Here is a 25,776-nt window from a genome sequence, read left to right as displayed (position 1 = left end):
TTAATCACCCATGGATACAATTTAGGTGTGTGGCAGAAGGGAAATGCCTAAAACATGCAGGACAGGGGGGCAGTGAGGACCAGGGTTGAGAAACACCGTCCTAAATGCAGTCAAATTCTCCAGAGTCCTGCTAATGACCTCATTTGACTCAGGTGTGTTGAAGTAGAGACTCATCTAAAAGTTGCAGGAGTCCTGGAGTTGCCCACCACTGGTATGAGTGCTACTTATACACCATACTGACTCATGTCCCCAAATAGGAGTCAAATATGTTTACAGATCTATGCCCATTTCCTAAAGAACTTGTAATATTAATGCCATGTTGTTATCTTTAAGTTTGTGTACAAAGATCTTTGAATATATGGTAATGCAAGATAGTTTTGAACGACACAGTACCCATCGTCTGCCAACAAAATTGTGTTCAACAGCAGTGAAGAAACTTTTAATGGTATGTTATGACGTAGACCAAAAAAATGCACATGACTCAACATTAATTTCAAAACATTGACTCAATATAGAATCAAGACAATTATGCATCCAGATCCACATTCAGATGATGGTTGAATCAACGTTAACATAATGTCAGTTATGGTTGAAACCTCAACATTGATTCAACATGCAAGTCACTGACCACTTTCAGTATTGTTTTAATGTCAGGCTTCAATATGGATCTAATGTTTCTGCCCAACTTTGTTTCAATGTCGATTCACTCAGTTTCCTATCTGGGTTGTTTTTGTTCTAATTGACCTTTGCAAACTTGTTGAGAGGTTGAATTCTATTTTGGGTCGAGTATCTCTTCTTGTTTAATCCATTGTAAAATGTTCTTATGGTGCATTCATACCCTTCCTTGTCTAGCCTTGTGGCCTTTGTGGATGTTGTTACTAAAAACAGAAAGCTGGTGTCTATAGTAGCAACTATTCAAGAGAAAGCACAAAACAAATCCAAAACAAAGTGATAAACGCAATCATTTTCAACAGGAGGAGGATCAAAAATGGCATAATGAGGAAACTGAAACACTAAAGTTTATTTAGAGAGAAATATGGCTACATAAGAATGAAATAAAGGAATTCAATTATGTTTTACAAGAAGCCTAAAGAAAATATATCAATAATTGAAGTTTTAAAAGCCTCTGGATTTTGTTTACAAGCCATCCTCTCAACAAAGATCGTCCAAGTACAAAAAACTAAGCTTTACCTTTAAGCCTGATAAGGCTAATAGATGGGAAACACACATTTCATTACGAAACTAACACTAAACTGATGATGTTATGATTTAAAAAAAACATCTTAAGAAGAAAGTTCTTCTTGTTTATTTTTCTAAAAATGATCAGTGAGTAATTCTAGTATAAGTCCAGGGTCAAGAATGGACCAACACAGCAAGAGAAGCGTCAGTCCTTTCACAGCTGCTCAAAGTGATCATTTGGGGCAAACATCACCACATTACTTCTTAGACCTTTACTTGAGGCTGATTAGGGAAGAAAGACACTTTCTTAAAAATAGAATCTGACATCAGGTAATCTTGAGGTAAGAAAAATTGGCTACACTGTAGATTCACACCTTAAAAATGAAGTAGAGGCATTGACAATGACCAGACCCTTCCAAACTATTTATGCACTCTTTATGCTGTTCCACTTGCAAATGATTTTGAGTCTGACGCTTGAAATGGGCTGACAGAGTTTGTCTCCATGGCCAGGTAAACAAAAATCACAAATGTGGCCAAAATAGCGAACAGGGCCAGCTTTTTCCACAAAGTCATGCTGCACCGCACTGCTCTGGTTGGACCTGCAGATGGAGCTGTAACAGAAAGCTTGGAGGAGGAGGAGCTAGAAGATGTGAAGGAGGTGGAGGGATTCAAACTGGACATTCTGTTGACTGCATGGCTCCCTGTGTAGGAGTAGCTGCTGGTCTTTGTGGTTTTTGGAGACAGACAGGAATTCTCATCACTCCATAAGTCACTGGAGATTAGCGGGCGCCTAGCTGCTCCTCGGATGGGCTTTCGGCAGCTAGCGCTGTGAAAAAGAGTTCAGAATCAAGTTTCTCATAACATGAATCAGGCCTAATAGAATTTTGCTTAGAGCTACACTACAAATCTCACCACTTACAGGTGCAACTTAAGATTACACCTTTATCAAGAAGAATTAGATCAGCTGACATCTGATAACAAAATAATCATACTAGTAAAATGAAAATCAATAAAATATTAACTTCTGACTGCTTTGCTGTTATTGGTTCAAAGTCCCAAAACTAAAATAAATGTGTAAAGGAAAGTGGGTCTATGTGCCTCACTTTAGCACATTTGTAGCAGAGCAGAGAAGCAAAGATGAAGACCTGAGCGAACAGCTTTTCTTTCACTAAACTGTTGTGCTGATGTTTCTTAGCTCAGAGGGGCCATGACAGGATGCTTAGACAGAAATGGCTCCAAACCTCACAGACATGCAGCTTTCAGTTCATAACCAAGTCAAGTCGCTTATTTGTACATTTCAGCAACAGGCCAATTCAAAGTGCTCAACACAGTCAGTGTATCCAGGTAAACTAATATCCCATTGAAAACTGAATATATTTCATCGACAATAATGAAATCATAAACCTCATACAGATATTCAATCATCAGTCAAACCACACAGACACATATAAGGTCCATCATAAACAAAAAGACAGAATAATAAAAAGACAAATACAATTTTCATCCACTGCCAGATAAACTAAAGCGCCAGCGATTCCACAAACTAGAGAAGAACCTCACTGAGCTTTGAACAGGATTGGTCAAAGTCTGAATGATGCCGTTTACAGATCAGGTTAACCTATACTGTACATAAGATTTCCAAACGTAGCAGAACAGGTTGGTACACTATCATTTACAATCATCTGACTGGCACTACTCCATCGCTGCACCTTCAGCAGCATCCTCATGCCATCATTGTAAGAGACCTGGAGATTATGCGTGCTGCTTTTTCTGTATTGCCGCCACAGCTGGCCAGTAAACATCGGAATAAAATATGCTTTAAAGAGTGAAGTTTTGTCATGGAGGGAGCATATAGAGAACTTTCAAAGAAGCATATTAGCTTGTGCATATTGCATACAACTCTGCCTGTAAATGTATCCATCAGCAGACAGGTCATCGGTGATACAATGTCACAAATATTTCACCTCATCACTGACTTGCAGGATGCTGCCAGAGTGAAGTCAAGGAAAGATAATCTAGCTTCTACCCATGCATAATGCTGCATTATGGATACACTGTGGTGGAAGATATTGGAAATGGGAGAATCAAAAGGGAAGGTCTTCTGCCCTATCATGATGATTGACTAGTTGGTCAACTTAGACTCCCTAGTGCATTGCTGTTGGTGAGACACATAGATCCATTACATCCCAGTACTCTTTTCTTCGTAGTTGCTATTTTTGATTCTTAAATAACACTGATATGGTGTATGTAAGTGAGTTAGCTTAATATTACTTGGCGTTGACTATTTATGGTTGAATGTGTCCATGTAGAGGGCAGAACTTCAGGCTGGGCCTGGTGTGTAAACATGGAGGTGTAGCTGTGATCTATACATGGGGAATTGCTGTCTGGGGTGCGTGCACACAGTTTTATAAGTCTGGAGTTATTTGGGTGTTGGCCATTTTCAGTTTTTGAAAGTATAGACACAAAGCATAGATAATATGAAATGTTTTGGAAAAGGAGACCTCTGGTTACCTGATTCCTGTTGGACTGTTTATATCAGGAAAAAGCTCCTTCAGAACATCTTTCTCCACTTTTAGCATCTGATCACTGGCAGTGATTTTCTCAACCTGCACAGAGAGAGCAAAATTAATTTGAACAGTGAATGTCAGCAGGTTTTATGACTGTCACATCTGGCCCTACAGTCACATTGGCACACAGCAGAGTTCTAACAATACACAAATATCATGGTTTGGTACATGTCCCTGCTTTAAAGTCATGGCTTGATAAACTTTATATATCCTGTAATCAAGAAAAATTAAAAAGTATTAATTTATTTTTATTTTGAAAGCGATAAAATAATGCTTTTTTTTAATTTCTGAAATCCATTTCCTTTTGCGTCTCAAACTCCCAGTTGGTTGTAGCAGATGGCTGTTTGTACTGTGCCAGATTCTGGTTTTGCCAGAGGTTTCTTCATTTTAAAGAGCCGCTTGTCCTCTCCACTGTCGTTACATGCATTTTTGGTTTGAGGGATTGTTGTAAAGTCAACAACACAATGCAAGTGATTGTCACTACAATTCATGGTTCCATTTTCCACATAATGTTACCGGTAGTGCTTATGATTAAAAAAAATAATAATTATGTGATTGGTATCGATGATCAGCCCTCATTGGTGATCGGAATCGGAAGGAAAAAACCTGATCGACACATCTCTAATCATTACTATAAGGGAATAAATCAGAGAAAACTCCTGCTGACTGGAGGCAGACACGTTGCTTGCCTGCTGTCAGGAGTTTCTGTGTTTGATGGCTTATTGAAGGTTTTAGTGACATAAATCTAAAACTATACAGAGGATCTCAAAGGTCTCCACACCCTGTGGAAAGCATGCTATGGAAACCATCCTTGATTATGTCAAAGCATTTTTCCACAACTGTGACATGCATTACATGTCAGTTGTAATGCATGTCACAGTTGACATGACTGACTGCTCTTGTAAAAAATATACTAAATATATACAATTGTAGAATACTTGCGCATATTTGAAGCCAGACTAATCATCAATATGCTTCAAGTTAGCTAAAGATTATTTGACTGGAAGAATGTTATTTTGGAACCACTAATTTTGTATGTAATGTATTTTAATTGTAATTAAATTGTAGAAAATCACAATTCGAAGTGTACCAAGTGTACCATCAGGTGCTTTTTTGGAACAACTAGAGGTATACTTTGTGCACTTTAAGTATGCAGCTTTTTATGCAATATAAACACGTTTAATGGTTGTTCAAATTTCATAATATCTACGACTTACATGCGAGCCTCTGTGTGAACTGCAAACAAGGTAAAAGTGTATGGGGAAATTTTTCTGCCAAAAGTCGAGAGCACACATCTTCAGTCTGAAAACAGGACTTCACGTCTTTGTTCTCTAAACTTGTAATGCTTGTACCCAAAACTTTTGCTCTCTTTCAAATATTCATTGCTGGTGTGCTGTGGTGGCGCAGGGGTTAAGCACAACCCACATATGGAGGCCTTAGTCCTCGACGCAGCTGTTGCAGGTTCGATTCCCGACCTTGGCGACCTCTGCTGTACGTCTTCCCCCTTCTCTCATTACCCACTTTCTTGTCAATTAACTCAAATAAAGGCCCCTAGAGCCAAAAAAATCTTTAAAACAAATATATATATTCATTGCTTTCTCAAACCTTTTCCTTGCGCTCAAAACTTGTCTCTGCTCAGTCAAATTTCAGCTTGCAAACGTCTTTGCTCGCTTGCAAATCATTTTCTGCTCGCAACGAAAGCAAAAAAAGTACCACCACCTGGCAATGCTTAGAAGAGGGCACAATAACATCACATGTAGCGAGTGTGCCAAGTACACATGGATGGTAATGATGGAGAATATTTGGCAATTTTATAGCTGTTAATTTCCTACTCATTATGGTCCGCCATGCTTATTGTTTTCCTTCCCGCTTGCGTGTATCAGGACTCAGAATCGTGACGTTTGTTGAGTATGAATGACGTTCAGGTCGGAATGAAACCTGGCCGTAGAGACAGAGGTCACATTTGAAAAGATCAGAAATGTATCAGATTTAGGAACACATTTTCAAGTGGCCATTTGTCAAAGTTGTGTCTGTATTTTCATGTAAGACCGTCATGAAAAGATCAGATACAGGTTGAATAAAAGCAAACAAACAAATTGTTTCATTCTGATTTGGGTCACTTCAGGCTGCAGTGTGAATGTAGCCCAAGACACCACTCAACAGCACTGCAGAAAGTAGGACTATTGAGTAATCACAGGTCTTCCCTGGTACAGCAGCTGTTCAGTTTAGTAGAGTCAGATTTCTTAACCATTTTCTTACCGCCTGGTTCTGGCTGCTGCTGCTGCTGTTATGACTGCTAGCTGGGGACTTCCCTCTGCTCCTCACTTGAGTCTCCACCACTGGAACTAGTTCAGGTTCAATAACAGGTTCTGGTACTGCCACTGCTACTGCAATACACAATAAAGTCCATTACAACTGTCCCACAACAGCCAGCACACACATGTCTCTCCATTAAGACAGACAAAAGATTTAGGTCTGTCTCAGTCTTCCACAGGCCCAATTTGATTTGATTTATATTATTTGACTTCTAAAGGCAGACTCAGTCTGACAGTACAGAACCACTAGACATGACTCAGGGTATAACAACAAACCAATTGTCACTGTTACTGTGATTGTGAATGTTTTGTTCTTTTGATTTTGAAGTGTGGCTCCAACTAGGAACATCCTAATTGGGTTTTTTGTCTCTTCAGTCTGAATCCTTTGATTCTGAGTATCGGGAGGTACAGAGTCCTGATCCGATAATTCAAAATTACCTTTAGAAAATTAGGAAGCATGAAGAAAGAGATGCAGTAGGTCCTTTATTTTTTGTTTTATTCTTTGTATACTCTTGAAATACGAACCCATGTGTCCCTACCTCCCACTTCCAACAGTACTATTGATGGATACCGTTACGTTCCCATTTGTATTGAGAATAAATATTCATATACATCCGATCCCTGATCGGGATATAATGCCCGATTCCAATCAAGTCTGAAACTACTTGATCAGGCCAGATTTCCGGTCAAATAGTCGGATCGAGACATCCTTAGATTCAACAAATAAATACGATTTTGTACCTGCATAGAGATCTTCATTCTGAAAAGGGAAACCACTAGAAGAATGGAGGACCAAAACCGACAGAATAAATAAAATAAATATATAGATAAAAGAATAAATGTATAAATAAAAGAATAAATATATATTTTGATAATAAAAACAAATATATTTTTGGAGGACCAAAAGTGACATAAGAAATAAAATAATAAATATAAAAGGAATAAATCAAAGCATAGATATATATTTAGTTTTTCATTTTCCTTACACATGAGTTTCCATCAAGTAATGTATATATTTTCCTTTTCATTTCCCCCAAACATGCGTTTTTGTCAAGAAAAATAGATATTTTGTCTAGTCTTTTTTTTTTGCTTCTCCCTTTTCTGCTTGCTGTATTTCTGCTTGGTCTTTTTCCGTTGACACTCCTGTCAAGTCATATTCAATATTTTAAATAATTTTAATGTTAAATAATCTAATGTTTTCGTCAATAGCTTCCATATTATGTGCCACATTGACTAGAAATCAGTGTGTAACCAATCGCGATCGACCGGTGGATTGTGGAAGGTTTTGAGTCGATGGCAAACTGCAATACACTGGGGGAAACCCTATATATACATATGCTTTTGACGTAGTACACCTTAAAATAGGGTAGTCTGCTTCATGTAAAAGCATGAATTACCACTTTTTTGTATCAGTTGGCCACAAAGCAAGGCATTTATTAACATTTGTTTGACAGGAGTGTTCAGTACGGAAAAATTTGTTGACAGTCCCTAAGTGAATCTCCGATCGCTCAGGAGGGAGCTGGAGAACGGCTGGCCGAAATTAGCGTTCATAAATCGGATCAATCTTGAGCTAAATGCTGCTTTCTCTGCAGACATTGGAATATCCAACTCACAACTAACGTCACTGCAGTTGGTAACATATTAAAATCACCGGGATAAAGTTTGTTTTAGTCTGTGGCCTGTAAAGAATGCACCGACCGAGCTGAACGCCCAATAACGTCTGACGCAGTGACGTTGGTTCCAAAGCTCTATTGGCCAATAGTAGAGGAGCTGGACATAGAAGGCAGCTCTCCTCATTAACATATTGATGCAGCAAGAAATACAGCAAGGAGAAAAGGGAGAAGCAAAAAAAGACTAAGCAAAATATCTATTTTTCTTGACAAAAACGCATGTTTAGGGGAAATGAAAAAGAAAATACACTCCTGATCAAAATCTTAAGACCAGTCAAAAAATTGTAAGAATTTGCATTTTGCACTATTGGATCTTAAGAAGGTTCTAAGTAGAGCTTCACGGCACAGTGGTGGGGGTGCACCCCAAATCATGATTTGCGTTTTCCTTCAATGGAACAATGGAGCTTCAGGTTGTGCAGGGGCGTCAAACAGCAGCTGGCTATGTGGAGATGTTGCAGCGGGCATCCCTCATGACTGAGGGCCCTTGTCTGTGTGGTAATGATTGGGTTTTTCAACAGGACAATGCTGCAGTTCACAATGCCTGCCTGACAAAGGAGTTCTTCCAAGAGAATAACATCACTCTTTTGGACCATCCTGCATGTTCCCCTGATCTAAACCCAATTGAGAACATTTGGGGATGGATGGCAAGGGAAGTTTACAAAAATGGACATCAGTTCCAGACAGTGGATGCCCTTCGTGAAGCCATCTTCAACACTTGCAGCAACATTCCCACTAGCCTCCTGGAAACACTGGCATCAATCATGCCTAAACGATTGCTCATTACCGAGTCCTTTTTTTGACACTTTGATTTCTGTTTTGGGGGGTTTTCGGGTTTTTTTGAGCTATGGTCTTACACTTTTGATCAAATGAAAAAATCATGTTTGAGTGTAAATGCAGTTTTCAGAAAATTCCCTGCTCAAAAGCTCTTGTCTCTTGCACTGATTTCTTCTTTTAACATTGTGAAGCTCTACTTAGAACCTTCTTAAGATCCAATAGTGCAAAATGCAAATTCTTGCAATTTTTTGACTGGTCTTAAGATTTTGATCAGGAGTGTATATACATTACTTGACAGAAACTCGTGTAAGAAAAAGGAAAAACTAAATATATATTTATACTTTTATTTCTTTTTAAAATATTTATGCTTTTATTTATTCCTTTATTTATATATTTCTTATTTTATTTCTTATGTCAGTTTTGGTCCTCCAAAAATATATTTATGCTTTTATTTCTTATCAAAATATATATTATTTAGACATTTATTCTTTTATTTATAGATTTATTATTTTATTTATAGATTTATTCCTTTATTTATATATTTATTATTTTATTTCTTCTTATGTCGGTTTTGGTCCTCCATATAAAAGGCCCTCAGAAGTGAGAACATGCAAATTTACAAAAATGCTGTGATCCCTGATTCAGGTACAATGAGTTGATATGTTTATACCGTCCTCTGTGTCGCTGTAGACTTCAGGCTCAGAGTTCCCATTGTGGTTGACTTGTATTTCTGTGGGAAACAGCTGTGCAGGACTATCATCCAAGAACTTCTGCAGCTTCTTCTGATACAGTTCACGGGTTGAGTCTGGATAGAACAACATGGAAAGAAATGCATGGTAAAACGAAAGATATGTATGTAACTACGGTTGTATGAATCCCGGATGACCGCCAGAGGAAAAGCACTGAACATTCCCTTCACATATGTGCCGTTCGAGCAATAATATCAACGGAGTCACACAAGAGCAAGCCGAACAAGAGCACATGGAAATGCCGGTGGCAACCCCGATAGGCAAACCTGAGAAAGCGACAATGATCTGCCGCAATAGGTACATGAAAGTACGCATCTGTAAGGTTGATTGATGTAAGCCTTTCTCCCTTTGTCACAGCTCGCAGAACCTCTGCCGTCGTGAGCATGTGAAAAGGCGGGACCTTTAAATACTGATTTAGTCCCCTGAGATCCAAAATGGGACGAAATCCGCCTGTCTTTTTTGGCACGAGGAAATTCGTTGAATAGTAGCCTATGGGTTGCTGTAGAGGATCCACTGCCTCGATTGCACCCTTGGCCAGGAGGGTGGAAAGCTCCTGGTCCAGCGCTTTCACCGGGTCGGTGATGATGTTCATCCTAACCCGGTGTGAGATGCGAGGCCGCTGTCGGAACTGCAGACGGTAACCATGGGTCAAAGTGGCAACCACCCATGGATCCACAGCGAGAGCAGCCCAATAACTGAGCTGCTGATGAGAAAAATATCCGACGGTTGGCCTGGTGGCCTCACTTCCTCTCCCCACGACCCCTAGGCCGAAGATCAGGAGGAACGCAGCAGATGTCTGACAGTGGGAGGTGAGGTGTGTTAATTATTAACTAGTTAATTAATTATTAGTTAATTTAGTCTCCCTCCAACCAGTACAAGATCAATGTACCTAAAAAGGGACAGTATCCTGTAAAATCAACTTTTCTGAGCTTTACATCATGTTATTCCCTCATCAAAAACACATCTGGAATGTTGCCTTGATTCGTTCATGCATGTTTGAGAAATCCTTTAATCTCCAGCGGTATTTTGAATTCCTGAGTTCAAGGTTTATATTAGAGTACTCCTGCCCTGGAGCTTTGTTCTTGGATCTCTGTGCTGAACTGGGTCCAGTATTGGAAAGACCGGACCACCGGAACCACATCGATCCTGTTCAAATACAGCTCTGGGGTTTCTGGCAACTGACTCCTAACAGCACGAATTAGCAGACTGTAGACTGCTATGCGTTTGAATTAATGATAATAAGCAGTTAACTCTCTGATGGCACTTTAAGGGACAATGCTAGTCTACATGAGTTTATGGTGTCACAGCCAGTGCTGAGTGCAGTAGTGCCCACTGGGGCCTCATGTACTGATGCACTATTTTGCTAAAACCTGCAGGGGGCAGTGGCTAATCCCGTTTCCAAATCTCCAGATCTCAGAGGTGCACTTTAATATCAGGCGTCCCTCCCACTAAGGGTGTGTAAACTTGATTCATGTGACGGTGGCTACAAAAACAATGCTTTCAATTCCTCATTTTCCCAATTCCTCACATTGCTTTCTGCTTCAGTGAAATTCAGTTATTTTGCACATAATCTTCACACTTCATTGAGAATAGCAATTGACTGTGACCATAGAAGTAATTGAAGTAGCTGACTCTGATAATTTAGATCAGTGAGCAAATACTTTTGGCAATATAGTGTAAGTCAAGAATCAATTATGTTTTGGCTCGTCATCTGTGGGGACAGTGCATCACCCACAACAGACATTTTGTTCTGTGCCAAGTGCAGCTGGAAGAAGCACCCACCTACAATTGGCCCCACTTTCATTCCATGTTTTTGCAATTCGTCCCTCAGGCTCTCATCAGTAAGTGATGCGACGTCCAGATGATGTTTGTCTGATTTCCTGGCGGCTTTCTGTGGCACAAAAGCAGACACTTAAAACTCAAACTTAATGCAATCTCGCCACATGTTTATTTTCAATCTCAAGTCATTTCATCAGCCTCTGTGAATGCACGATGAAACGGCATCATTGAAACAACGGCACACTATTGTTGCAACTCACCCAAAAATATTATATTTTAAAATAAATATTCCAATATGAAAACCTTGCTTTAGCTGAACCAAAATAGATTAAGTTTAGTGATTTTTGATGAAGAGTTGTCAGTTTAACAAATCCATATTTTTAACTTCTGTTAGGAAAAGTCCAGATGGTTTTTTTCCAGACACATTCTTGATGGACAGCTGGATGTCCAGTACAGTTCCTGTGAATGTCTCCAACTCCTGGTGTTCAAATAAGTCCCACTCTGACTGAAACTGTCCTGCAGTTTGTTGAGTTCATCCTCAGGCCTGGTTGTAACCGTCCTTTTGGTGGCCCTGGCTCTGCGTAGGTTGAGGACAGTAGGAGAGACAGATGGTCTGACTGGCTGAGGTGTGTGAGGGGTGTGGCTCTGTACGTGTGCATGATGTAAACATGATCTAAAATCTTCTCTCCCCTTGTAGAACATTTCACAGTACAGTCTTCAAGCTGGTCTTATTAAAGTTCCCTGCAATTATGTGAACACCTTTGGATGTTCTAAACCACAACCCTCGTTTCTTGCGTGACTCTTTAGCCAGATGCACTAAAAAAGTGATGATATTTATCATACTTAGCCGATACATGTTTTCATTCAGATTTGATTAACTTTGGCGGGATTGAAAGTTCACAATGATCTCGTGCAAGATGAGCCAGTGGTGTGGCTTGATGGTGGTGAACTCACAGCCTCTCCTTTCTCTGCTAGACTATAGTTAGTTCTCTATATCAAAGCCTGTCATGAATGCTCAGACACACACAGGTCATCTAGCTCTTTCCCTCAGGAGCGATTTCTCCCAAGGGTGGAGGGAACAATCAGTTCTTGGTGCAAAAAGTTTTAACACAGACAAGACTAAATGAAAATCATGTCAATACTGATTAATATAAGACTGATTAATGATCCAAAGTAATAATAAATGTATGATGTATAAATGTAAAAATGATAACACAAAAATCCCTAACAGCTTTGTTGAGGTCCAGCAGAATTTTAACATTCTGAACCTGTTGTAGAGTGTAAATTTGTCCATGTTAGTCATTAATTTAAATATACCCACTTCAGAACATACTCATCTAACCTTTACTGAAAAAATGTTGCTACAGTTGAATCATTTAGCAGCAATCCCTCCACTGTTTGATGAGATATGCAAAAATAGAGCAACAAACCCTGCTGAAGCACCAAAACACTGACTGTAATTCAGTGAAAGTGTGGATAACCACCAGAAATGTGAGGAAAGCCAAAGGGGAAATGCTCTGCGTCAATGAGGAGTGAAGCTGTGGTTCTCTGTGTGTGAAATGGGCGGAGAGTGCAAAGCCAGATGTTCTTCCTAAGGGCAATCTAACCTGGATGTTTCATCATCACAAGTCTTTTCTAGAGTGAAACTGTCTGCTCCCTCCTCTGCAGCCACACCCAGCTCCAATGAAGTCATATTTCTCTTTATCATCACCTTATAGAGAGTAGTCAAATGTGCAGCATGCCAGGACTTGTGGTTTCACGCTGAACTGCTTGGCAGAGTAACAATGGACTGTGTAGTTCGCCATCACCAAGATGGAAAATATTTTCATTATTGCCATTACATATTCTTCATATTTTACAGTAGGCTTCTTTCACAACAGTGGGACATAAAACAGGACGTATGACAGAAGAATCCAAGACTACAGCTAGACATCTGAAAAATGTCGGGAATGACTTTGTGGGATTCTTACTCACCGATTCATTCCCACTGTAATCACACTGGCATGTAGATAGTAGGTTTCAAAACATATTACAAAAAATAAAATAAAATCCAACATAAGGCTGGTCTTTAACCTTTAACCATATGTACAAAGAATTTCCTCAGTAAAGAGGCTTGCCTTAGCAGTTGTCATAGGATGTGTGATTGCTCTGCGTTTGAAACCAAATGTTCCCTTTGCCTTCCCATATGCATGTCATGTCATAAAGTCAATTTAAGATCTCCTTTTTTGTTCCAACTAGTCGTAATTCTAATTAAATATTGAATGACACCATAATGCAAGATACCTTCAATGTATTTTAGATAGGAGCCTAAAGGTTCAATTAATGCAGATTAAATTGCAGATACATTGAAAGAAAAATAACCAAAACCAACTTAGATATTTACAACTGTAATGTAAATATCTAGTCAAAATTCCTTGTAAAATGTCTCCAAATGAATTAGAAATATCTTGAACATTTTTTAATCTAAACATTTCCTGCATTTTAAATCTCTTTAACGTGATGCCGAGTCAGAATGACATTACTGATATCTTGAAGAACTATTTTGTCTAATCAAAACATCCCAGTGTGTATGAATTTAGAAAGTTCAATGAAAAAGTGAAAATTGTAAAAAAAAAAATGTAATGCACTTTGCTGGGTTTCCATAAATAGAAACTTTTTAAACTACTTTGACTAATTAGTTGAGCTTACTGTACTGTTTGATAACTAGGATTGTCTGATTGAATTGAACTGATTTTTGTTAAGTGCCTTGAGACAACATTTGCTGTGAACTGGTCCCATAGAATCAGAGTTTTATGGGCAGATGGATGGAGCCAAATACAGGACAATGAAGAAAGCTTGGAGTATGAAAAAAACTTGAGACTGAGGAAGAGGTTCAGTTTCCAGCAGGAAAACTACCCTAAACACAAAGGAATGATTTAAAACAAAACATATTCATGTGTCGAATGGCCCAGCCAAAGTCCAGACTTAAACCCAATCAAGAATCTGTGGCAAGATGTGAAAACTGCTGTTTACAAATTCTCTGCATCTAATATGAGCTTGAGCTGTTTTGCAAAGAAGAACAGAGAAACTTTGAGCAACTAGAAGTCCAAAGCTGGTAGAGACAAACCCTAAAGACACCGTTTGCTGCTGGAATTGCAGCAAATGGTGGTTCCACAAAGTTCTGACTCAGGGAGCCTGAATATTTTTGCACATCATACTTTTCAGTTTATTTGTAGAAAGTGTTTTGAATCATGTGTAATTTTTTTTTTCTACCTCACAATTGTATTCCACTTTGTCTTCTTTCACATTAAACTCCAATAAAATATATTTGTTTGCAGTTGTAATGTGACCAAATGTGGAACATATCAAGGGACATGCAAGCCACTTCATCAAAGCTTCATTTCACATTGCACACTGTACACTATTTATAATGATTATTTTACAATCATTTTTACAAGATAAAAAAAATATTGCATCTTGTAAACTTGAATTGCGTTATTCATGCCTGAGCAGAAACATCTCTACTCTCTTACTTCAAATGGCTTCATTTTATAAAAGTATTACCAGTAAAGAATGTGTATTTTTCTGTTTACTTGTAATTTATAAATCATTATTCACATTGAAGCATGAAGGAAAAGAACTGGATCAGTGTCCCACCCTCTAGCATTCCTCTGTAAATACACCTTTACTTCACATACTGAACAACTGACAGAGGCAATAAATCCTTTAAGAGCGCTCTGCTGTTTCCACACTGGTGAAACCCGTCTGGTCTGTAATGTTCAGCACATCTTTAGCCAACCTTTTGGTTGGCTGGTAAAAGAAAATCTGCAACATGATTCATCAGGAGCAACATGTAAGCAGATGTCATGTTCATTTTTCCTAATCCTGCAGGACACTAGTAAGATTTCAAGCTAGGAGTGTGTATTGTTTTCAAACTTTTAGCCATTATATTTATAAAGAACATTTAAAAAAGGTGATAAAGTGGCATCACATGCAAAAAAAAATAAAAAACTCCTGTTGAGAACACTGCAGCTTAACAGTTTGCTAGAGAGGTGCACTTGTAGTTCCCACCAGCGCAGAGCTTGACCAACAATGGCAACAGGTGGCTCCAAGCACACCTGGACAGACAGTCAGGTAAAGATTTGCAGACAATAGCAAGAAGAGCATTTCCAGGAAAAAGAAAATAAAGAATATCCCAAAATTCTACATGAAGTGCAAATATAAACATCGAAACATTGGTGAACATTTTTTTCTCCTCCTTTAGGGATTTAAAAATCCTTCATAATAAAAAGAAAATGTGAATTCTTTCATTTGCCTAGTTAATTTCCCATTCCTCTCTGCCAAATGTAAACCCTAGGAAGGGTCATTTCATAAACATACAGTAGCAACTTTGGACTTAGAAATAACATTTACTGAGAAGCTCATTTGAAATGATATTTGTGGAATTCAACCAGTCTGTGCCTGCAGGGTTCAGTGCAAGTTCCAAAATCAACTCAAACAACTCTGAGAAACAGCATCAACGTTACACAGATGCAGGAAAATGTTACAGATGTCTAGAGTGAAAGCACTATTATAATATTCAGTCTTTAAATGTGAATGGTATAAAAAAAAACATTAAAACGAGCAATATTACTTCAAAGTCAGAAGCTACCAGACTTCTTACCTGGTCTGGTAAGAAGAGAAGTAGAAATTCTTACATCCAACGCAATCAGTTTTTACCTTACTGCAGAATGAATGAATGAATAAATAAATAAACAAATGGAGTTAAATAAAGAGAGTAGATTTGTGTTAAAGGGGAACTGGAGCAGGAAGAAGTCCTTTTATGAAGCATCTTTCACCCCCTGTTAGAGGGACAGCATCTGCAAGTGCATTCTTCTAACAGAGCAATGAACCTAACAATGGACCTAAAAGCTTTCAGAAATAAAAGTCAGATTCAAGTCCAGATTAATTAAATCTGATCTCCCCTCTCATCGAGTCCAGGCAGAACTCTAACAAATCCAACTGTGTAATTAGTTGCATTACTTTGTTAAAGTAACTGAAACAGTTTAACTGCTATCACATTTTAAATAGAGTAAATTATAACAGTAACCAGTTAATTTTTTTAGAGTAACCTACCCAATTCTTCTGATTCCTTGGTTCATGAGGGTCCTAATGACATCAGCACAAAATCAGCAATTTGTTTCTCTAAAAAATGTTTACATTTTGTGAAATCCTGCCTTTAAAACTAAACGTCATTTCCTACTCCTGATTTTATTGTCTGTAAAAATAAAGTGTTTCTGCAACTGGATGGGATGTGTTGAACTGGCAGCTGCGGCTGTGTTATGACAACCAGCTTCACTGAAACAGACTAAAGTGGAAACGTTCTGGGGGAAGTGAAAGCTGAACAGTGACAGTTTGATCAGATCTGTGGCCACGAAGTGATTTAGTTAGACCAGTGTTTCCCAACCCTGGTCCTCAAGGCACACTACCCTGCATGTTTTAGGTGCTTCCTTGCTTCAGCACAGGTGATTTCAATTAGGAGGTGTTTGCTGAACTGCAATCATCTGAATGAGGTGTGTTGAAGCAGGGGAACATCTAAAACATGCAGGTCAGTGTGCCTTGAGGACCAGGGTTGGGAAACACTGGTCTAACCAACCATCTGACATCAGGAGGCGGGGCGCAGTTGGTGGCTAGATGGGAAGAAATGGAAAAACTTTTTGTCCCACAAAGGCAAAACTAGTTTAGGAATACCGTTAAGCTGATCTATGATGTATAAAACAATTATACAAACTGCACTCGGAGTTCTTTTCTGAGGTAAACATTTTCTCTTGGCAGTTCCACCATAAGCGATGTGAGCTCTTCTGAATATCAGTACCGTAAAAACCGTAATAAAAAATAAAAATAAATAAAAAAAGTACAAGAGGCAGCTGGTTGACTCCAACACGGAGAACAAGGCTTACCCTTCCGGAGGAGCGCCTTCTGTTGGGGGCCACGACAGGCGGAAGCTCCTCGTCGCTGGAGAACGCATCCAGAACTACGGCCACGGCGTTCTTCTGGTTCTGGACCGTCAGGTTCTTTAGATAAAGCTGCACATACACGTCTTTGGTCGGGTTGCCACTCGGCAGTTCCACATTGTGAGCAACAAGCTCGCTCTTTAGCTTGTCTTTGGTGAGCACAGACGGGTCGTCCAGGTACTCCGGCATGTCGAGTTTAAGATGAAGGCAGAGGGGCCACACAGCTTGACGACCAAGACGGGTATGTCTGCAACCTGGAGGCTCTGGGCTGCTGAACTTAAACCACGCCCCCTTGTGATCTTGCTTTTCAAAGTAAAACTCACATCACATGTCATCATAACATAAACTCCTATTCTTTTTCTCTGGTGACCAAATGGCTCTCCATATGGTTTTAATTGTTTCTGAAATCAGAATATGCTCTCTCTCTCTTTCTTTCTCTCTCTCTCTCTCTGTTTCTTCCTCTCTCTCTCTCTTTCTTTCTGTCTCTCTCTCTCTTTCTCTCTCTGGGAGTGGTGGTGGTGAGTCTGAGATGGGAGCAATTTGGATATAGAAACAGATCAGACGGCTGGTTGTGGTGCTGCCGAGGATGCAGCGTTACCTGAAGGTGGCGCTGCAGAGGATCAGTCTGCAGCCTCACCTGCACAGGTAGAAGACATGGGGTATGACATCAACTCAGACGGCGTTTCAATCGCAGATTCACAAACGTCTAGTGGTGATTTGTATACTCTGGAGGAAATTAATGATTTTCTGGATGAAACGTTTGGAAAACACGTTAAAATCCTTGACTATTTTCCTGATGTAGAAAAATTAATCAAGAGTGTATTAATGGTGCAGAAAATAGTTGGTTTTGAAATGCTGGATGAAAAGAAACGGTTCCGGTCTTGTGAGAAATTCTGTTCCCCTGTGAAAATCTGTTCCCCCTGTGTCGGGAGCGCGCATTGCAGCCAGAGAAGTGGATTCGGCGGATCTGACCATTTTCACGGCGCTTCTGATCGATTTCTCGGTAAAAACTACTCGTATAATCATGTAAATGTTGTAACTTTCAGTTTAATCGGCAGCTATCAAAATAAAAATACATACGTAAATAAACGAGGTCTGGTGTGGAGGTCTTTTTACGCTGTTTTGTGTTATTTTAAACGTGAAGAGAATCGATCTTTTTTTTCAGCTTTTGTCTCGTAAGCCTCACAAATAAAAGTCAGTCAACAAACACAGGTTCCCAACACGAAGTGTGCATTTATAATTTTTCATTTCTGATAAAGGAGGAGGGAAGCTGGCTGATAGCAGGGCACAAAAATAAAGACTTCCTGAAAAGATCAGAGTGTAAACTTTTTGGCCAGTCACGTTCTAATGATAAATAAGGAAAATAAGGAAATGTCTAGTATGCTATCACACATAATAATTTTTGAGAATTTGAAAACAGTTACTTTTTATTTCCCAAAGTTATGGGGGAGAAGAGGAGAGAATGGATATTTCACCAGCCTGATAAAATCTGTTCCCCCTACTTAAAATGGAAACAAATTAATTCACCAGCAAGTCTTTTACTGTGTTGATTCCACTCATCATCAACAACAAATCCTGTGATTTTCATAACATTTGCTCTATTTTTGCCAAAGTTAGGATGGGGGAACAAAATATCTTAACCGCCTGATAAAATCTGTTCCCCCTACTTAAAATGGAAACAAATTAATTTACCTGCAAGTCTTTTGCTGTGTTGATTCCACTCATTATCAACAATAAATCCTGCAAGTTTGAAAACATTTGCTCTATTTTTGACAAAGTTAGGATGGGGGAACAAAATATTTTAAGCGCCTGATAAAATCTGTTCCCCCCCCTTAAAATGGAAACAAATTAATTTATCCACAAAGTCTTTTACTGTCTTCATTCCCTCATCATCAACAACAAATCCTGTGATTTTCATAACATTTGCTCTATTTTTGCCAAAGTTAGGATGGGGGAACAAAATATCTTAACCGCCTGATAAAATCTGTTCCCCCCCTTAAAATGGAAACAAATTAATTTATCCACAAAGTCTTTTACTGTGTTGATTCCACTCATTATCAACAATAAATCCTGCAAGTTTGAAAACATTTGCTCTATTTTTGACTAAGTTAGGATGGGGGAACAAAATATTTTAAGCACCTGATAAAATCTGTTCCCCCCCTTAAAATGGAAACAAATTAATTTATCCACAAAGTCTTTTACTGTGTTGATTCCACTCATTATCAACAATAAATCCTGCAAGTTTGAAAACATTTGCTCTATTTTTGACTAAGTTAGGATGGGGGAACAAAATATTTTAAGCACCTGATAAAATCTGTTCCCCCCCTTAAAATGGAAACAAATTAATTTATCCACAAAGTCTTTTACTGTGTTGATTCCACTCATTATCAACAATAAATCCTGCAAGTTTGAAAACATTTGCTCTATTTTTGACTAAGTTAGGATGGGGGAACAAAATATTTTAAGCACCTGATAAAATCTGTTCCCCCTACTTAAAATGGAAACAAATTAATTTACCTGCAAGTCTTTTACTGTGTTGATTCCCCTCATCATCAACAACAAATCCTGTGATTTTCATAACATTTGCTCTTTTTTTGACAAAGTTAGGATGGGGGAACAAAATATTTTAGCTTTCAGCCACCTGAAATAATCTGTTCCCCCTACATGAAATGGACATGTACAGTGAATTATTTTCTTTGTTACCTAAAATGTGAATCATTAAATGAAGCTGTTTATTTCAGTTTGCAGAAAAAACTCCTAGCAAAAGAGGTTGTGGATTTTCCTGTTTCCACTGCGGCGTCTACAGCATGAGGTTGGACATTGCTGTGAGACTTATTCTTAACAGTGGTTGTTATAACATTAATTAACAAAAATTGTTTGTCTATAGCTTAATAATTTCATTTCCTGTAGTTAATTAAAAGTAGATGCGGTTGAGGGTCAAGAAAACCCCCAACATCCTGCATATGAACATTATTAGAAAAAATTAAAAATGTGACACTTAAAATCTGGACTAGATTATTCTCCTCTTCAAGAAGAAGAATTAGAATTGATTTTGAAAAAGACTGCATGGAACAAGTGTGAATGGTAATCTCATCTTTATTGAAGTCTGACAAATCACTTAAAGGTTTCACAAATCCCAAACATGGATTAAAATATTCTGCTATTAGTTGAGAATAATTTAGTGTAGATTTGAAGAGTCTAGGTGTGAGTTTTGGAGTTGGAGCAGGTCTCATGTGACACAGATCCAAAAAACATCTGAAATTAACCTTTATTGAAGTTTCAGTTATTGTACTTATTAAGTGTTCATATTTAACAATTTTGTTAAATAACTGTTTTCACATGTTGATGTATTAAGTTTGGCTAAGTACATTTTTTTTTTATCAAAACATACAAATTATAGTCATGACAAAAATTTTCATTAACACTCAAAATAAGAATATTAATGTTATAACAACCACTGTTAAGAATAAGTCTCACAGCAATGTCCAACCTCATGCTGTAGACGCCGCAGTGGAAACAGGAAAATCCACAACCTCTTTTGCTAGGAGTTTTTTCTGCAAACTGAAATAAAGTTAGTCATCATTTAATGATTCACATTTTAGGTAACAAAGAAAATAATTCACTGTACATGTCCATTTCATGTAGGGGGAACAGATTATTTCAGGTGGCTGAAAGCTAAAATATTTTGTTCCCCCATCCTAACTTTGTCAAAAAAAGAGCAAATGTTATGAAAATCACAGGATTTGTTGTTGATGATGAGTGGAATCAACACAGTAAAAGACTTGCAGGTAAATTAATTTGTTTCCATTTTAAGTAGGGGGAACAGATTTTATCAGGCGCTTAAAATATTTTGTTCCCCCATCCTAACTTAGTCAAAAATAGAGCTAATGTTTTCAAACTTGCAGGATTTATTGTTGATAATGAGTGGAATCAACACAGTAAAAGACTTTGTGGATAAATTAATTTGTTTCCATTTTAAGTAGGGGGAACAGATTTTATCAGGTGCTTAAAATATTTTGTTCCCCCATCCTAACTTAGTCAAAAATAGAGCAAATGTTATGAAAATCACAGGATTTGTTGTTGATGATGAGTGGAATCAACACATTAAAAGACTTTGTGGTTAAATTAATTTGTTTCCATTTTAAGGGGGGGAACAGATTTTATCAGTCGCTTAAAATATTTTGTTCCCCCATCCTAACTTTGGCAAATAAAGAGCTAATGTTATGAAAATCACAGGATTTGTTGCTGATGATGAGTGGAATCAACACAGTAAAAGACTTTGTGGATAAATTAATTTGTTTCCATTTTAAGTAGGGGGAACAGATTTTATCAGGTGCTTAAAATATTTTGTTCCCCCATCCTAACTTAGTCAAAAATAGAGCAAATGTTATGAAAATCACAGGATTTGTTGTTGATGATGAGTGGAATCAACACATTAAAAGACTTTGTGGTTAAATTAATTTGTTTCCATTTTAAGGGGGGGAACAGATTTTATCAGTCGCTTAAAATATTTTGTTCCCCCATCCTAACTTTGGCAAATAAAGAGCTAATGTTATGAAAATCACAGGATTTGTTGCTGATGATGAGTGGAATCAACACATTAAAAGACTTTGTGGTTAAATTAATTTGTTTCCATTTTAAGGGGGGGAACAGATTTTATCAGGCGGTTAAGATATTTTGTTCCCCCATCCTAACTTTGGCAAATAAAGAGCAAATGTTATGAAAATCACAGGATTTGTTGCTGTTGATCAGTGGAATCAACACATTAAAAGACTTTGTGGTTAAATTAATTTGTTTCCATTTTAAGGGGGGGAACAGATTTTATCAGGCGGTTAAGATATTTTGTTCCCCCATCCTAACTTTGGCAAATAAAGAGCTAATGTTATGAAAATCACAGGATTTGTTGCTGATGATGAGTGGAATCAACACAGTAAAAGACTTTGTGGTTAAATTAATTTGTTTCCATTTTAAGGGGGGGAACAGATTTTATCAGTCGCTTAAAATATTTTGTTCCCCCATCCTAACTTTGGCAAATAAAGAGCAAATGTTATGAAAATCACAGGATTTGTTGCTGATGATGAGTGGAATCAACACAGTAAAAGACTTTGTGGATAAATTAATTTGTTTCCATTTTAAGTAGGGGGAACAGATTTTATCAGGTGCTTAAAATATTTTGTTCCCCCATCCTAACTTAGTCAAAAATAGAGCAAATGTTATGAAAATCACAGGATTTGTTGTTGATGATGAGTGGAATCAACACATTAAAAGACTTTGTGGTTAAATTAATTTGTTTCCATTTTAAGGGGGGGAACAGATTTTATCAGTCGCTTAAAATATTTTGTTCCCCCATCCTAACTTTGGCAAATAAAGAGCTAATGTTATGAAAATCACAGGATTTGTTGCTGATGATGAGTGGAATCAACACATTAAAAGACTTTGTGGTTAAATTAATTTGTTTCCATTTTAAGGGGGGGAACAGATTTTATCAGGTGGTTAAGATATTTTGTTCCCCCATCCTAACTTTGGCAAATAAAGAGCAAATGTTATGAAAATCACAGGATTTGTTGCTGTTGATCAGTGGAATCAACACATTAAAAGACTTTGTGGTTAAATTAATTTGTTTCCATTTTAAGGGGGGGAACAGATTTTATCAGGCGGTTAAGATATTTTGTTCCCCCATCCTAACTTTGGCAAATAAAGAGCTAATGTTATGAAAATCACAGGATTTGTTGCTGATGATGAGTGGAATCAACACAGTAAAAGACTTTGTGGTTAAATTAATTTGTTTCCATTTTAAGGGGGGGAACAGATTTTATCAGTCGCTTAAAATATTTTGTTCCCCCATCCTAACTTTGGCAAATAAAGAGCAAATGTTATGAAAATCACAGGATTTGTTGCTGATGATGAGTGGAATCAACACATTAAAAGACTTTGTGGTTAAATTAATTTGTTTCCATTTTAAGGGGGGGAACAGATTTTATCAGTCGCTTAAAATATTTTGTTCCCCCATCCTAACTTAGTCAAAAATAGAGCAAATGTTATGAAAATCACAGGATTTGTTGTTGATGATGAGTGGAATCAACACATTAAAAGACTTTGTGGTTAAATTAATTTGTTTCCATTTTAAGGGGGGGAACAGATTTTATCAGTCGCTTAAAATATTTTGTTCCCCCATCCTAACTTAGTCAAAAATAGAGCAAATGTTATGAAAATCACAGGATTTGTTGTTGATGATGAGTGGAATCAACACATTAAAAGACTTTGTGGTTAAATTAATTTGTTTCCATTTTAAGGGGGGGAACAGATTTTATCAGTCGCTTAAAATATTTTGTTCCCCCATCCTAACTTTGGCAAATAAAGAGCAAATGTTATGAAAATCACAGGATTTGTTGCTGATGATGAGTGGAATCAACACATTAAAAGACTTTGTGGTTAAATTAATTTGTTTCCATTTTAAGGGGGGGAACAGATTTTATCAGTCGCTTAAAATATTTTGTTCCCCCATCCTAACTTTGGCAAATAAAGAGCTAATGTTATGAAAATCACAGGATTTGTTGCTGATGATGAGTGGAATCAACACATTAAAAGACTTTGTGGTTAAATTAATTTGTTTCCATTTTAAGGGGGGGAACAGATTTTATCAGGCGGTTAAGATATTTTGTTCCCCCATCCTAACTTTGGCAAATAAAGAGCAAATGTTATGAAAATCACAGGATTTGTTGCTGATGATGAGTGGAATCAACACAGTAAAAGACTTTGTGGTTAAATTAATTTGTTTCCATTTTAAGGGGGGGAACAGATTTTATCAGGCGCTTAAAATATTTTGTTCCCCCATCCTAACTTTGGCAAATAAAGAGCTAATGTTTTCAAACTTGCAGGATTTGTTGTTGTTGATGAGTGGAATCAACACAGTAAAAGACTTGCAGGTAAATTAATTTGTTTCCATTTTAAGAGGGGGAACAGATTTTATCAGGCTGGTGAAATATCCATTCTCTCCTCTTCTCCCCCTATAACTTTGGGAAATATAAAGTAACTGTTTCCAAATTCTCAAAAATTATGTGTGATAGCATACTAGACATTTCCTTATTTTCCTTATTTTACATTAGAACGGGATTGACCAAAAAGTTTACACTCTGATCTTTTCAGGAAGTCTTTATTTTTGTGCCCTGCTATCAGCCAGCTTCCCTCCTCCTTTATCAGAAATGAAAAATTATAAATGCACACTTCGTGTTGGGAGCCTGTTTGTTGACTCACTTTTATTTGTGAGGCTTACGAGACAAAAGTTGAAAAAAAAAAGATCGATTCTCTTCGCGTTTAAAATAACACAAAACAGCGTAAAAAGACCTCCACACAGGACTTCGTTTATTTATGTATGCATTTTTATTTTGATTTCTGCCGATTAAACTGAAAGTTACAACATTGACATGATTATACGAGTAGTTTTTACCGAGAAATCGATCAGAAGCGCCGTGAAAATGGTCAGATCCGCCGGATCCACTTCTCTGGCTGCAATGCGCGCTCCCGACACAGGGGGAACAGATTTTCACAGGGGAACAGAATTTCTCACAAGACCTCTTAAAAACCACATGACAAGTGTCCGGAGACAGGTGTCAGCAAATAAAGCAAAAGGTTCAAAACGACTGAAAATTCAGAAATAAGATAATGATAAAAGTGCACTGGGTGACCTTCTCTCTACTGTCTCTGTCTGTCTTCCTTCTCTTTTTCACCTGCATGAGTAACATCAGGGTGGGGACTTTAAATATCAATGGTGGGAGGGATCCACATAAACAGATGGTTAGTTTAGAGACGATTAGGCAAAAGAAACTTGATGTTGTGTTTTTACCAGAGACACATGCAGATCATGAAAATGAGGTGGAGTGGGGTTTGAGTTGGAAAGGGAAACATTTTTTGTCTCATGGGACCAGATCATCTGCTGGTGTAGCAGTTTAATTCTCACCAGGTTTAGACATTAATGTTATTTCTTATACTGAGCTAGTCCCAGGAAGGGTCCTGGTGATCAGAGCGGAAATAGAAAAAAACTTTTTCTGTTTTATGAATGTTTATGCACCTAATCAAGGGGATCAAAGAATTAACATTTTTCAAGACATGTATCATTTTTTGCAACAGTCCAGTCAAAATGAATGTGTTGTGTTGGGGGTGATTGGAACTGCACTGCTAGTTTTCTAACTGACAGAACTGGGGAAGAACCTCATCCTCCATCATCTTCTAAACCAGAGGTTCCCAAACTGTGGGGCGCGCCCCCTAGGGGGGGGCGCCGTGTCATTGCAGGGGGGGCGCGGGAAGCCGTCTGGATGCAAAAAAAACAAAAACATGAACACTGCATGCGCTGGGTTTTTACCTTAGAATGGCCAACTCTCTGTTATTCCTATGTCAATTTGATACAGTAGAGGCTTCCACACTTCCCATATTTGTGTCCTCTGTCACTTTTATCAGCAGTTAAAACTGTTTAATCCGTTGTTAACATGTAACCTGTTTTTCCGAGCCGCCTTTAAACGCAACATGAGCGCTACGACGCTCGCGCTGGGTTTCCACCTGTGAAGGAGACCTGCTGCTGCTGGGCGGAGCTACGTAGGTTTGTGTTAGAATCACGGCAGCAAACCAGCAAAACGCAAAGAACTTTTCACAGTTTTTCCCTCCAAACTAACCGACTGAGTTGAGTAAAGCTGTTGGATGCAGGTAATGTTAGCTAAAAGATGACTAGCTAATATCAATTGTTAAGAGAGGACAAATTCTTGAACTTTAAAAACCTT

At 38.0% G+C, this 25,776-nt stretch overlaps 1 protein-coding gene across 2 annotated transcripts; it reads right to left on the bottom strand.

Moving 5' to 3' along the window:
* Positions 1-412: 412 nt before the first annotated feature.
* tmpoa (thymopoietin a) lies at positions 413-17,298 on the bottom strand. Of its 2 annotated transcripts, none has more exons than XM_088002930.1 (6): positions 16,952-17,298; positions 11,037-11,145; positions 9,176-9,310; positions 6,006-6,133; positions 3,691-3,785; positions 413-2,005 (listed from the first exon to the last, which is right to left on the bottom strand). In XM_088002930.1, the coding sequence occupies exons 1-6, from the start codon at positions 17,192-17,194 to the stop codon at positions 1,615-1,617; spliced, it is 1,101 nt and encodes a 366-aa protein (XP_087859056.1). In that variant the 5' UTR covers positions 17,195-17,298; the 3' UTR covers positions 413-1,614. The 2 variants fall into 2 exon arrangements, with proteins under 2 accessions (XP_087859056.1, XP_087859057.1); XM_088002931.1 differs by having other exon boundaries at positions 6,006-6,130.
* Positions 17,299-25,776: the final 8,478 nt, after the last annotated feature.

The sequence above is a fragment of the Poecilia mexicana genome, unplaced genomic scaffold (genome assembly GCF_051168715.1).
Source record: "Poecilia mexicana isolate PSO_F unplaced genomic scaffold, ASM5116871v1 scaffold_23, whole genome shotgun sequence".
Classification (NCBI taxonomy): Eukaryota; Metazoa; Chordata; class Actinopteri; order Cyprinodontiformes; family Poeciliidae; genus Poecilia; species Poecilia mexicana.
Note: the sequence above shows the minus strand (reverse complement) of the source record. Positions and strands in the feature narration are given on the sequence as shown.